General features: G+C 53.3%; 5 protein-coding genes across 5 annotated transcripts; 3 read left to right on the forward strand and 2 right to left on the reverse strand.

The window, feature by feature from the left end:
* Nucleotides 1–1044: 1044 nt before the first annotated feature.
* PG997_012446 (zinc carboxypeptidase) lies at nt 1045–2458 on the forward strand (the record flags this gene model as incomplete). Its single annotated transcript, XM_066816760.1, has 2 exons — nt 1045–1277; nt 1414–2458. The coding sequence occupies 2 exons, from the start codon at nt 1045–1047 to the stop codon at nt 2456–2458; spliced, it is 1278 nt and encodes a 425-aa protein (XP_066662452.1).
* Nucleotides 2459–2942: 484 nt separating this feature from the next.
* PG997_012447 (glutathione S-transferase) lies at nt 2943–3682 on the reverse strand (the record flags this gene model as incomplete). Its single annotated transcript, XM_066816761.1, has 2 exons — nt 2943–3363; nt 3648–3682. The coding sequence occupies 2 exons, from the start codon at nt 3680–3682 to the stop codon at nt 2943–2945; spliced, it is 456 nt and encodes a 151-aa protein (XP_066662453.1).
* Nucleotides 3683–4488: 806 nt separating this feature from the next.
* Nucleotides 4489–6329, reverse strand: PG997_012448 (uncharacterized protein; the record flags this gene model as incomplete). The annotated part of the gene is given in 4 exon segments (XM_066816762.1): nt 4489–5436; nt 5546–5965; nt 5980–6214; nt 6235–6329. The coding sequence occupies 4 exon segments, from the start codon at nt 6327–6329 to the stop codon at nt 4489–4491; spliced, it is 1698 nt and encodes a 565-aa protein (XP_066662454.1).
* Nucleotides 6330–7549: 1220 nt separating this feature from the next.
* Nucleotides 7550–8788, forward strand: PG997_012449 (uncharacterized protein; the record flags this gene model as incomplete). The annotated part of the gene is made up of 1 exon (XM_066816763.1): nt 7550–8788. One exon carries the CDS (start codon nt 7550–7552, stop codon nt 8786–8788), a length of 1239 nt encoding a protein of 412 aa, XP_066662455.1.
* A 549-nt stretch (nt 8789–9337) lies between these two features.
* Nucleotides 9338–11303, forward strand: PG997_012450 (uncharacterized protein; the record flags this gene model as incomplete). Its single annotated transcript, XM_066816764.1, has 5 exons — nt 9338–9570; nt 9636–10189; nt 10319–10399; nt 10481–10662; nt 10704–11303. 5 exons carry the CDS (start codon nt 9338–9340, stop codon nt 11301–11303), a joined length of 1650 nt encoding a protein of 549 aa, XP_066662456.1.
* Nucleotides 11304–11843: the final 540 nt, after the last annotated feature.

The raw sequence follows: 11843 nt of genomic DNA on the forward strand, positions 1-11843 counted from the left end.
GGATTGCCTCCATAAGTTGGTGGGGGCGGGTCGTGTATTCTGGCAGTCATGAGTCCAGCTCAAGTGCATGTCGTTACCGTGCCCCCATACACATCACATCCTCCGACACTTTGTGAGCACGGTTCTTCCGTAACCATGCTGCTTGCTACATGGAAGCTCGTTGAACTGGCCCTGTGGTCAAGGTGGTGAAACCAGCTACTTGTCGATCTCGTACCTATCGTACGGCCAGGAAGGAATAAGGTTATCTCCTTCACCTACGTTGACCGGAATCCCAACATTGACGAACATGCATGATGGAATCTGCTGCCTGCCAATGGCAGCTACATACCCCGCCATTTTATTCAGTGCACGAGACGAGACAAGCCTGCGAACCAAGCCTGTTCCCACTTTACCCAAAGTAGGCTTAGCAGATTGGCGAGGCAAGGAAGCCGTCTGTTGCCCGCATGGATTGATCTTGTCCGAACGACATCGATGTCTGCATTCGGGCCCGGGAAGATTTTCAACCAACTGCAGGCGACCGTATTTCTCTCAGTGCGTTCCCATTGCACCATTTCCGTGCAGTCCCTCCAGCTCTTGCGCACCTTCAATTCTTGCTGCTTCCAATCCATCCATCTACAGGCTTTCCCGCCTGTTTGTCCTCCCTGTGCCAACTTCATAAGACAGCCTTAGTTAAGGTAGCTACTACCAGCCCTTCAGAGGCGCCTTGTCGTCACTAGTCACTGGATATCCTTTCAGCCACCCAGATACCCCGATACCCCGATACCCCGAGTGAAAATGCGGCTGTGTTTCCTTGATAAATTCCCGGTCATATCTTTGCTCGTCACTACATCTCTGTCGTACCCACAGGATACGTCTCTCCCAGGTGCTCCGACGCCGCAATGGGTACGAGAGTCGGCCGTCGCGGCCATTCTTGACGGCCCTCACAAACATGACTCAAAAAGCCCGGCAAGGTCAGCCTTCAGTCATGTGTGGGACTTGGATTTCTGGCCCTTTAAATCATCCCGAGGCTCTCGGTGGGATAACCACAGGCCGACGCATCCCGATATGTACAGAGACCATGCCGTGCTGCGCTTTAGTCTTAGCACGCCGGACGACAGAAGAGCCTTGAGCCGCGCCGCACGAAAGATGAATATCGATGTGTGGGATTCTGGCTCCAACTTTACTGACATGAGGGTCTCCAGAAGGGGAACTGGCCCCTTTCTGAGCATGCTACCGGAGTCACTGCAAACTGCTTACAATGTCTTGATTGATGACCTAGCAAGTGCTATCGCTGCTACGTACCCGTCCATTTCGGAGTTTAAAGGCAACAAAGATGATGAATCAGCTCTGGGGGGACAAGCGCCGTGTCAGAAGCAACTGAGGCGACTCGGTCAACGAAGCCCAGGATTCATCAACCTGAGAGCCTCTTTTCAGGAATTACCAGCCATTTGAAACCATCGATACGTGGCTTTCGCTGCTGCATTCCATGTTTCAAGGAGACCTGGTCGAGAAGTTCAGTATAGGAAAAACAGCTGAAGGGCGAGACATACCGGCCCTGCGGGTTGGGCTTGGTTCTGGAGGAAGCAACGCTGACTCGAGCACTCGAAAAACCATCCTCATTACCGGAGGTCTACACGCAAGAGAATGGATTTCTATTAGTACTGTCAACTATCTTGCTTGGTCTTTCATAACGTCGTATGGCGAGGACGAAATGGTCAGCAAGATCCTCGGCGAATATGACATCGTTTTCATTCCCGTTATGAACCCAGATGGATACGAATACAGCTGGACTGACGATCGTCTGTGGCGCAAAACGAGACAAGAAACAACGATGCCGTACTGTCCTGGGGTTGATTTGGACCACGCCTTTGGATACCAGTGGGGCCCTGCCGAGAGCCAAACTGAGCCTTGCTCCATTACGTACGGAGGTGAAGGCCCCTTTCATGCGGTCGAAGCCGCACAGCTGGCGCAGTGGGCGAAGAATGAAACGCAGAACAACAAGGTCAAATTTGTTGCTTACTTTGACCTGCATTCCTATTCGCAGCAGATCCTCTGGCCTTTTGCATATTCCTGCTCTGCCAGGGTGCCCAATCTGGAGAACATGATGGAAGTCGCCATGAATATAGCAAAGTACATGAGACTTTCGAGTGGCGACGTCTACACTGTCGACTCTGCATGCGAGGGCGCGGTGGCAGCCCAAACGGGCGCCACGTCAGACGACGATATGGAATCGAAACGTCGAGTCGAGCTTCTGGGAGGCTCAGCACTGGATTACTTCTTCCACGATATGAAGGCACGCTACAGCTATCAAATCAAGCTGAGAGACACGGGGACTTATGGTTTTCTTCTCCCGCCGAGCCATATCATTCCTACTGGCCAGGAGATGTTTCAGGCGCTGAAGTACTTTGGGGACTACCTGCTCGGAAACAATGGACACGAATGGATGCAGAGCACCGAGAACCAGCACGTCTTGGGATAGTACTTGAATAATGGGTGTGCTTATACTGGTTATCGAAATGTTGAATTGCCTATCAATCTACCAGCATTGAAAAGGGTTATCGATGATGCCGTGAGCGTTGTGGCCAACTTGATGGCTAAATGAGACGATGGATGCGAAGCAGGCATCAATACGGCAGGCCTAACGCACTGTTAGATATGATGAGGGTGGATTTTACCCTAGCGATATCCATTCTCGAAGGCGAATGGAGTTTGGGCTTATTGTCTTTGAATAAACAAACATGTGCAAAGTAGCATTGTACATAACCTATACCCGGCTTTTCTTCCAACTCAATCTCACAAAACAGAAGCGCCGTGTTGTGTTTCTTGGCGAGGTGCCCGCCTAGCTTGTCTGAAATAATGTCATATTGGATCGAAGTATACATCTGTTACTACACGTAGGGTGTCCTAGCTATCGCAAACATTTTCCCCGAACCGCCCACGAATGCACTTTTCGTCTCCCTTGCTCAAGCATACGCCGCCATGGCGAACTGCACGCTGGTCCACAGGGCCATGCCCTTGAGGGCGAGGTCGCTCAGGGAGGAGACGAGGAAGCCGCCGATGCGGCCCTGGGGCCCGCGCTTAGCGTAGCCGACGGCGTAGGCGGCGCGGGCGGTGACCCAGGCGGCGCCCAGGCCGGCGGCGGCGGTCGGGTAGTGCAGGCCGGCGATGAGGAGGGCGCCGAGGAAGGGGGTCTGGTTCTCGACGAAGTTGCCGTGGGCGCGCTGCGCGCAGTTGAAGGCGTAGGCCTTGGGGTCCTTGGCGGCCTGCTCCTCGGTCGCGTACGGGATCGGGTACTTGAGCCCGCTCGCCTTGCGGGCCTTGGCGCTCAGGAAGAAGTGCACGAGGTTGACGAGGAAGGAGCTCGAGGCGGCGACGAGGACGTAGCTGTTGGGTCGGGGTTGGGGTTGCGCCCCGCAGGTTAGCCCACAAGGGTTCTTCTTCTTCTCGTCCCACACGCGCACATGCATATAAGTACACAAAAGCAGGTGGTAGGTTGGGTAGGGGGTTAGGTTAGGTAAGTTCCGGCAATTTAGGTGCAGTCGTTGGGTGGCATTGGTAGGGTTGAGGTTGTTTGTGTTGGTTTGCGACGGGTACCTGCATGAAACCTGACGACGAGCCGGGGAGAGATGACGCCATTGGGTGTTAGAACGAAAGAAGAGAAAACTTACCCGTATTCGTTGGGGACTTGCAGAATCAAAGGCATCTTGTGTAACTTGACGGGCGACGTCGAATGAGCTTGTTGGAAAGGGGGGTATAATGTTGGTGTCTAGAGTTGACTTGAGCGAGATTGTGACAACGGGCGGATGTAGACTTGATATATATCCCCAGCCTTTTGTTCTCCCCTTTTGCTGCCAGCCTGCTAAGGCACTCGAATGTGACGTTAAGCTCTTTTGACACTAATGTACCTAGGTGGAAGCCGTCCGTTGTATCTCCCGTCGGTCCACTCGGGGGTTCAGCGATGCATCCAGACGGTCGATAGGTAGGGCCTGGCATTCTTTGTAGTGGGGGGACCTCGGAGATGTCATCTACCCGGCGGCATCATCTTTACAAAAACACCTATGCATTCTCGGCGCTTTCTATCACTACAGTATGTACCTGGCTTGCCTGACTAGGAGCGAAGAGCCAGTGCTGTTCTAGTCCTTCTGGTATGCATGCGACCTACTGCACAATTAGTAATAGATGGGATTCTTGAGTGCCCAAAGCCGAGATGATCTTGGACGCGGCCTAATGCGTACCCCGAAGCCGATCTGTCTCTCTACTAGTCTCCGAGAAACCCCAAAACCGTATTCGCCAGAAAAGGGACCACAGAATCAAAGCGCACGTTTGGGAAAGTGGCTTTGATTACCAAGCAATTCCACGATTTGAAATTGAGCATCTAAAAAGATATGTCACCAGTTTAGCTAAGTAAGTAGTTGATCAATTCCCACTTCAGTTGCTATAATCCGATGCCACGAATACTGCATGTGGTCACAGGCTTGAAGTTCATATCTTTGAGCAAGTCATATCTCTTCACCCCGTATTCCTCTCTTCGGGTAGCCGCCACTCTAGACCAAGGCCTTTGAACACTCTCTGCTCCGCCGTGATCATATCAGGGGCTGCTGCGCCGTCTGGGCCACTCTCCAAGTCCACCCAGGAGCCGTCAACACGGCTGCGCACGCCGCTCGAGTCAAACTTCAGACCTTTCTCCGTCTTGCAATATCGCCGAAGGTCTCTCTGGAAAGTCGTGCCGCTCGTCCAGCCCATAACCGCACAGCCGACAGTCTTCCACGGAGCAACAATGATGTCCACTCGCCGGTGCGGGTTGGGATTCTTTGCGGCCGCGGAGCGGTCCCATTCTGGGTCTTGCCATACCACCAATGCTTTGTCCAGTGTGTCGAAACCAGAACCTGCCTGTCGCCCCTCGCCTTTCCACGGCAGCGGTTCTTGCCCACGCTCAGAGTTTCTAGTACTGATTGTGAGGATATGAGTGATATGCCCGGATTGCGCAAGAGCGTCCGCTATCTTGTCGATGAAGACCAGGGTGACAGCTGGGTCTCTGTGGCTGATGACAACATCCACATCGCCACTTTGGGACTTCCCTCTTCTGTAACCACCTACAATCACCATCTCACAGCCCTTGTGAAGTCTATTGGCATGCTCTAGAATTATGTCTGCGATGGACTTCACTTCGGCGCGGGGTATCTTGAGCAGAAACTCGTCATAGTACTTGACCCCAATCTGCTGTACTCGACTGAGTTGATCCCAGCCGTACTCCACGATGTCGTCCAGATCTCGCCAGCCCCTCTTGTAAAATTCCTGGGCCGTGGTTTCGCCTACACCCCAGATTTGGTAGAACAGTCTTAGCACGCTGAGCTGAGCATCTGATTTCGCATTCTCGACCTCTTCAATGCAGCCATTGGTCTTCCACTCATGGAAGAGGCTGGCTATCTTCGTACCACAGCCTGGTAGGTGGTCGACCTCTAAAGGATAGCATGTCAGTATGACGCATTCCCCAAAAGTAGACTGAGTTCCGCCGTACCGATTCGGTTTGTCAATAGATGCGGATATGCGGCTACGGCGGCGATACATGTCGAGTAAGCTCGGACGCCAATTTTGTCCCCCAATAAGGCTCTGGTAGTCCTGATATCCTTGAGTTGCTCAAGGAATGCGTCGTTAGGGGGTTGGGCAGCGTCGGCCTCTGGCAGGAATATGCCGTATGTAAGAAGTCTGGGATCGGTGGCAGATGCTGGGTTATATCATGCTCTGAGGTTGTCTCCTGGACCAGCGCTGGCCGCTTAAGAGGCACCAATGTCCTAGGATGATGTGGCCCCAGGCTGTAGTCGTGTGGTAATTTATGCTTCATCGCCGCCGCCGCCGCCCCCGGGATCTCACCAGTGTCGTCTTTGGGTAGCCCAAGGACATTCGGGGAATTTGAAGGGACTACTTTACCGTGCTGGTCCGACAGCTTGAGACCTCGATAGAGTAGGTAGCCTTCCAAGGGCAAGACCTCCCCCGAGAAACCGAATCAGTGAACCAGGAAAGCTTCACAACTTGCACCACCCCTTTTCTAGACTGATCCTCGTCGTCAGAGGCAGTGCTCGCGTCATCCTCAAGCAAGGTGTCGTGGGAAAGCCTGCGGCGCTTGGCTGGGGGTGGATGATCCGTGTCGTCGCCAGCGACCTCTTCGGTCAGGACTTTTAGCCTCCTCAGCTCAAAAGGGCTCTCTGTTTCTTCGAAATCTTGCCGAGAACCACCTCTGCTTCATTGATGTCATACGTTAATGAGGGAATCTGGCTCTGCAGATCAGGCAACTGGTCCGGATCGATATGGGTTGGCAGTAGGTAGATTGGGGGAAACTCCAGTTGGGACATCCTGGCCCTCAAGCCGCGAGCAGAGCCGGCTTGATGCGCGGGGAGCAGTTTGCATACTGGAGAAGCCCGGGGACAACCATACACGGCGAAGCAACACGGCTGGCCGGGTGGAGATGATGGTACAAGTAGAAAGGCGGGTGGGTATCCGATCAGTATCGCGGGTAAGTTACTCCAGTCTGCCCACTCGTCTGCAGGTCCGTCTTTCTTCTCCGGATCAGGATTGGTAGTTTGATGGATGCACTCCAAAACCACAATGATATGTTGCCAGGTCCACGGGTCGCGAGCAGGATATGTACCCGTCTTTGCGTATTAAAGCAGAATGAGTGTCGATGTTGCCATGCCTCGCTGTATTTCTGATCATAAGAAGTAGGCAAAGCATGTTCTATGCTGAATACCGGCCTGGGCCAATCTACTTGGGAATATAGAAGGTGCCCCCGGTAACATGACAGCATGACTTCCGCACCTACAGTTGATTACCTAAGGTAAAAAGGTCACTTGACAATGCACCCAACAAACCACCATCACCTGGCTACAACCCGAATTGCTAATACCGATTTTCAAGTCTTCCCATACCAAATATATCATTTTATGGTGGGCTTATAGCCTTACGTGGTGTTGAATAAGCGTTTTTTTTTCCTATTCCCTTGCGTGATTGCAATTTTTGAGCCAAGCATGCAATTGAATTGATAGCAGTGCAGTTGGCTACATATGTACCTACTCGATGCCTAAGCTAATAAAGTAGCATACTAGCTATTCCACCTGCATTGGTAGGCCAGTCAACATCGGTGGCGGAATTTCGAAAGACCGGGGAATTTCCATTCCGCTGCAGGTGGAACTACCTAGCCTCCTACAAATTATTAGACATCTAGAAATACTCGGGTAACCGATTGAATAGCTGGAGGCTGTCGCGAACGCGATTCAACTGGAATTGTCGATTTTTTAACGTTTAGAGTTGTCCAGTATCCAGTCAATGTTATAATGTCATTTTTTCACGCTGATCCATTTTGAAGTTATTGGACATTAACAAATGGTTGCCCCAGTCTCGTAACAAACAATATGTCGGATTGTATGGATCTGCCTGGCCGCATTGTCCGATTAACCACCAACCTGATTATTCCTTTGTGAGCAATCGGAGAAACGGTCGCGTGGAAAAAAAAAGATAAGAGCCCATCGACGAGCTGTCTGCTCCATACCTCATACAACGTCCACACATCACCGCCATGGACAAAGCACAAACCCTCGTGCGGTCGGTGGCGCGCGCCTTCTATGACCCGACGCACTTCGATCCAAGGCATATTGTCATCATCGACGCCCTGATCACGCACTCGGCCCTCCGCGACGATGATCTCTCATACCTAATGGCCCAGAACACCAAGGATCTCCACAAGATCTGCGGCAAGCTGCGCGAAGATCGCTTCATCGAAGTCCACGTCAGAGCTGAGCTCCGTGAGGGCCAGCAGCGCCCATCGAACCGAACGTACTACTACATCGACTACCGAAAGGCCATCGACGCTATAAAATGGAGGGTCTACACGCTGGATAAGGCTGTGCAGGGCAACGCGGTCCCGGCTTCCGAGAAGAAGGAATATTTCTGCTCCTACTGCGGATCTGACTGGACTGCCATGGAAGTCCTGGATAAGATGGGGCCGGAAGGCTTCATGTGCCATACTTGCGGTAGCTTGCTCCAGCAGGATCCGGAGCGGCAGTCTGGTGGCCACGAGCAATCAACGCGGCTCAACAACCAGTTGAAATTCATAACCGACCTGCTTCCTGAACTGGACAGCGTTCTGGTTCCTGAGATGGACTTCGAGAAGGCCTACGCGTCGGCACGCCCCGTCGAACGAGATGCTACCAACCAAGTAGCCGCGTCGGTTGCCGTGGACTCGAGCCTCAAGCCCACAGCTGTCAAAGGTATGGCAAATACAGGACCGACCAGCATCGCTATCAACATCACGGCCTCAGACGGGCCCGATGACGCCACCAAGGAAGCCGAGAGAGCCAAGAAGGAGAAGATTGCTCAACAGAACGCCCTGCCGGAGTGGCATACGACCAGTACTGTCACCGGCGCGTCGTATTCAGCAGACGCGTCGGCCTCGTCCAAGAAGGACGACGAGGAGGACAAGAAGCCCGACCTCGGCGGTACTGCTGACGAGAAGGAGGATGCCGCGCTCGATGACCTGTTCAAGCGGCTTAAGAAGGAACAGGAGGAAGCCGCTCGGAAAGCGGCAGAAGAAGACGAGGATGAGGAAGAAGACGATGAGGAGGACGAATTTGAGGATATCCCTGCTGCTGGCAACGTCACTGCTCCTTCCAGCCAGAAACGGCCATCGTCCAGTGCCGATACCAGTGCAGCCAATACACCGGCGTCTGAAGAGCGGCCAGCCAAGAAAGTCAAGGTGGAAGAGCCCGCAGAGAACGGCGATAGCGAGGATGAGGACATGGCCTTTGAGGATGTATAGAGAGCGAACGGTCTGGCTAGATTTCTCTTTAGATCTGAATGGCAGCCACATTGCCCCCACCTAATAACCATTGAATGACTGACACCATTATCCAATCTGCCCAGTGCCCAGAATCATAAGCATCGCGAGATATCATTGTTCAATTAGTCCAGTGGTATCACGCCCATGTATCTTGGGAATAACCTAGTGCACCAGCATCTGCGTGCCTGCCAAAATCTAAAGGATTACTCCACGAGTGGACTGCAAGGTCCTGACTATCATCAATTGATGTAGGTACCTAAGGTAACAACAAACACTGGAGGTCAACTGAATAACCTCACTGAATCCCCTTCCCCATTATTGGGATGTTCGTAACCAGCTTTGACGACATCAACAATTCCCCACGCATACAAAGGTAACTTGTGCTGACATCTACCAACCTTCTTGAGATTACCACTGCTGTTCCCTTGGTGACTTCACAGTCTGCTCTGCATTTGGCGTGGCAGCATTGACTTCACTCATTGACCATTTTACAAGAGGACCACTTTGTGGCCCATACCATATGACGAGATGGCAGATCTGGGCAACTGGCTTCGTTTTGGCCCTCGATCAAAGACGCCGGTCACGCCGCGATCACCCGTCTTATCAGACCGTTTCAGTGTCCATGACACGGAGGAACAACGCAGACCCGGCCCTGCACACATGTCAAGCTATCCCAGTCTCGCTACGCATGCTTCTCTATCGCCAGAGCCACAGGACCCCGCAAGTGCCGACCTCGTCGTCAACAACCAAGACAAAGTGTGGTAAGACTCTGCCTGTGTACTATTGACCAGTGTGCTTCGCATCGCTTACGTCGGATCCTACCTAGGTACAACCCATCACTGGACCAGATGGTCGAGGCGCTTCAGGTGAGCATCATGACCAATGGGAACTTGGCACAGTTGCCGGTTCACCTGAACTCGTACATCCTCCGTCTCATCGAGGGCTTCAGCAACTGCCAGGAGGAGCTCAGGGCCAAGAACGCTGCCCTCGAAGAGGTGAAGCGCATGCGAGAAGACGCATTTGAGGATTTCACAGTGTTGTCAGAAGAGTTCCACAACCGTGAGGGACAATACAAATCTGAAATCAGACGACTGGAGCTTCTCCTAGCTCGGAAAAACGGGCTCGAGACTGTCACATTAGCGAGGACCAACAGCACCTTGGACAGGAGCCAGCCAGATGCCAGAAACTTCGTATCTAGACTACAGAAACGGCGCAACGAAGCGGCTGCGCGTGATGCCGAATCACGGGCCGCAGCCTCGCAGCCTGTAATCTCGTTTTTGCATGGCCATTCCCTATCGACAGACACGGAGGTCCTGAGAGTCCTGGACCAACATAAGCAAGTTGAGGGAATAGGCAATGGCGATGGCAAACCATCTTCGAGTAAGTACTTGACCCCAACAAAACGCCCCCTTCCAACACCATGCTGCCTCGGTGGGACATGCTGCAGCAGCCACAGCTGCAATTGATGCCTCATAGGGAAAGGCTGACCATATGCCGGGTTCTCGTCAGATACACTCAACGTCGAATCGGACGTCAAGATTAGCGAGAAGTTCAGGCGTTTGGACGCGGTTAGGGCTGGGGCTCCCAGACGTAAGCCAAGACTTAGAACCGGATATACCGCTCTAGAGCCAGGAAATAGAGACTCCAGATACCTACGGACTATCTTAACAGACCAGTCGCGATCAGGTACAGGAAGCTTAACGAGTAGCCCCGGGCACATCAAGGGTATTCCCGAAGCCACAGAGGCCCAGGGAACGCCTAGCGAGAAGACCAGTGCTAGAATAGACGGGAACGATAGCGACGATTCCAGCCCTTCAGAGCGTGATGGGTTCAAGAGCGACAGCAATCGAATGGTAATGGCTCACCGCAACGGTGGCACCCCCTAAAAACGAAGAACGGCCGAAGATACAACGATGCTCGGGAAGGCCGCTTCTCGTTTGCTGAAGGGGACGATTCTTTTACCACTGGGGCCGTCGCAGAAAGTACGCCCCGGCCGAGCGAGGACGGTTCTGCCGAGAAACGCGGCGCGGCGGCTACTGTGAGAACGTATGAGCAGGTTCGGCAATCCCAAGCCACACCTGAACAAGTCTCCAAGCTCAGTTTCCCCACAGCGCGCTGCACAACGAGTCCTCACTCTCGAGAAGAAGGCAGCGCCCCGCGCCAGCCACGGCCGCACCTTGAGGGCCGGTCGATAACGTGGAGCCGTAGCCCTAGGTCTCTCGCTAACACGACGCCGACACGGACTGCCGAAGACATGTTTGCCGGTATCCGCAGCCACGACTCGACCGGGAGCATCAACACCGTGATAAGGGCCAACTCCTCACGCAGCAGCCGAAGTGCCGGCACGCTGTCATTGGCCGGAGACTCGGACCTCAGTAAGGGGTCTCCGAATCCGCGGCAGCGATTGCCAGGCTCGCAGAGGCGAACAAGCGCCCAGATCGCAGCCTCCCTAGCCGTAGCACGAGACAAGAGCCGACAGTCGAGCCAGGCATAGGACCTGCTATACCAGCTCAAACAAGCCATCACGGAGTTCTCGATGCTAAGAGTATGGCGCGGCGCCCCGTCGGAGGAACTGCACGTCGATAGAGAAGAATGGCCTGATGAAGCTGGCTTTAAGGCATCCTACATTGTCAAAACAAGCTCTAGAAGCTTACGTTAGTAAACAGCGGATTGAGCAGGTGCCTCTACAAGTACCAGAAGCTGTCAAGACTGGGTGCACGGCTGGTGTGAAGGCACGTTGACGCCAGGGGCGTGCCGAAGAAAACGGTTTGAGGAGAAAGGAAGGCTTTCTCGGCCCAGGTAACCCTTGGTACACAGCATGGTACTCTTTCGATAGCTCTAACGATGGCTTCTACTAACAGTTTTTACTTACTGACAATGCTGACGTGAGGCTTGACTTGAGTACCCCTCTGACGGACACGGCTCTAGACCTTTCGGGTTAAAGTGTCACGACAGTAGTAAACAGTAGAGGAACGCCTTTGGCTGCGCCTGGGGGTCGGCTCTCCTCCGCAATGGCTACAGCTAGAGCCTGGTG

This window comes from Apiospora hydei (assembly GCF_038363865.1).
Source record: "Apiospora hydei strain CBS 114990 chromosome Unknown utg000009l_segment0_segment0, whole genome shotgun sequence".
Taxonomy (NCBI): Eukaryota; Fungi; Ascomycota; class Sordariomycetes; order Amphisphaeriales; family Apiosporaceae; genus Apiospora; species Apiospora hydei.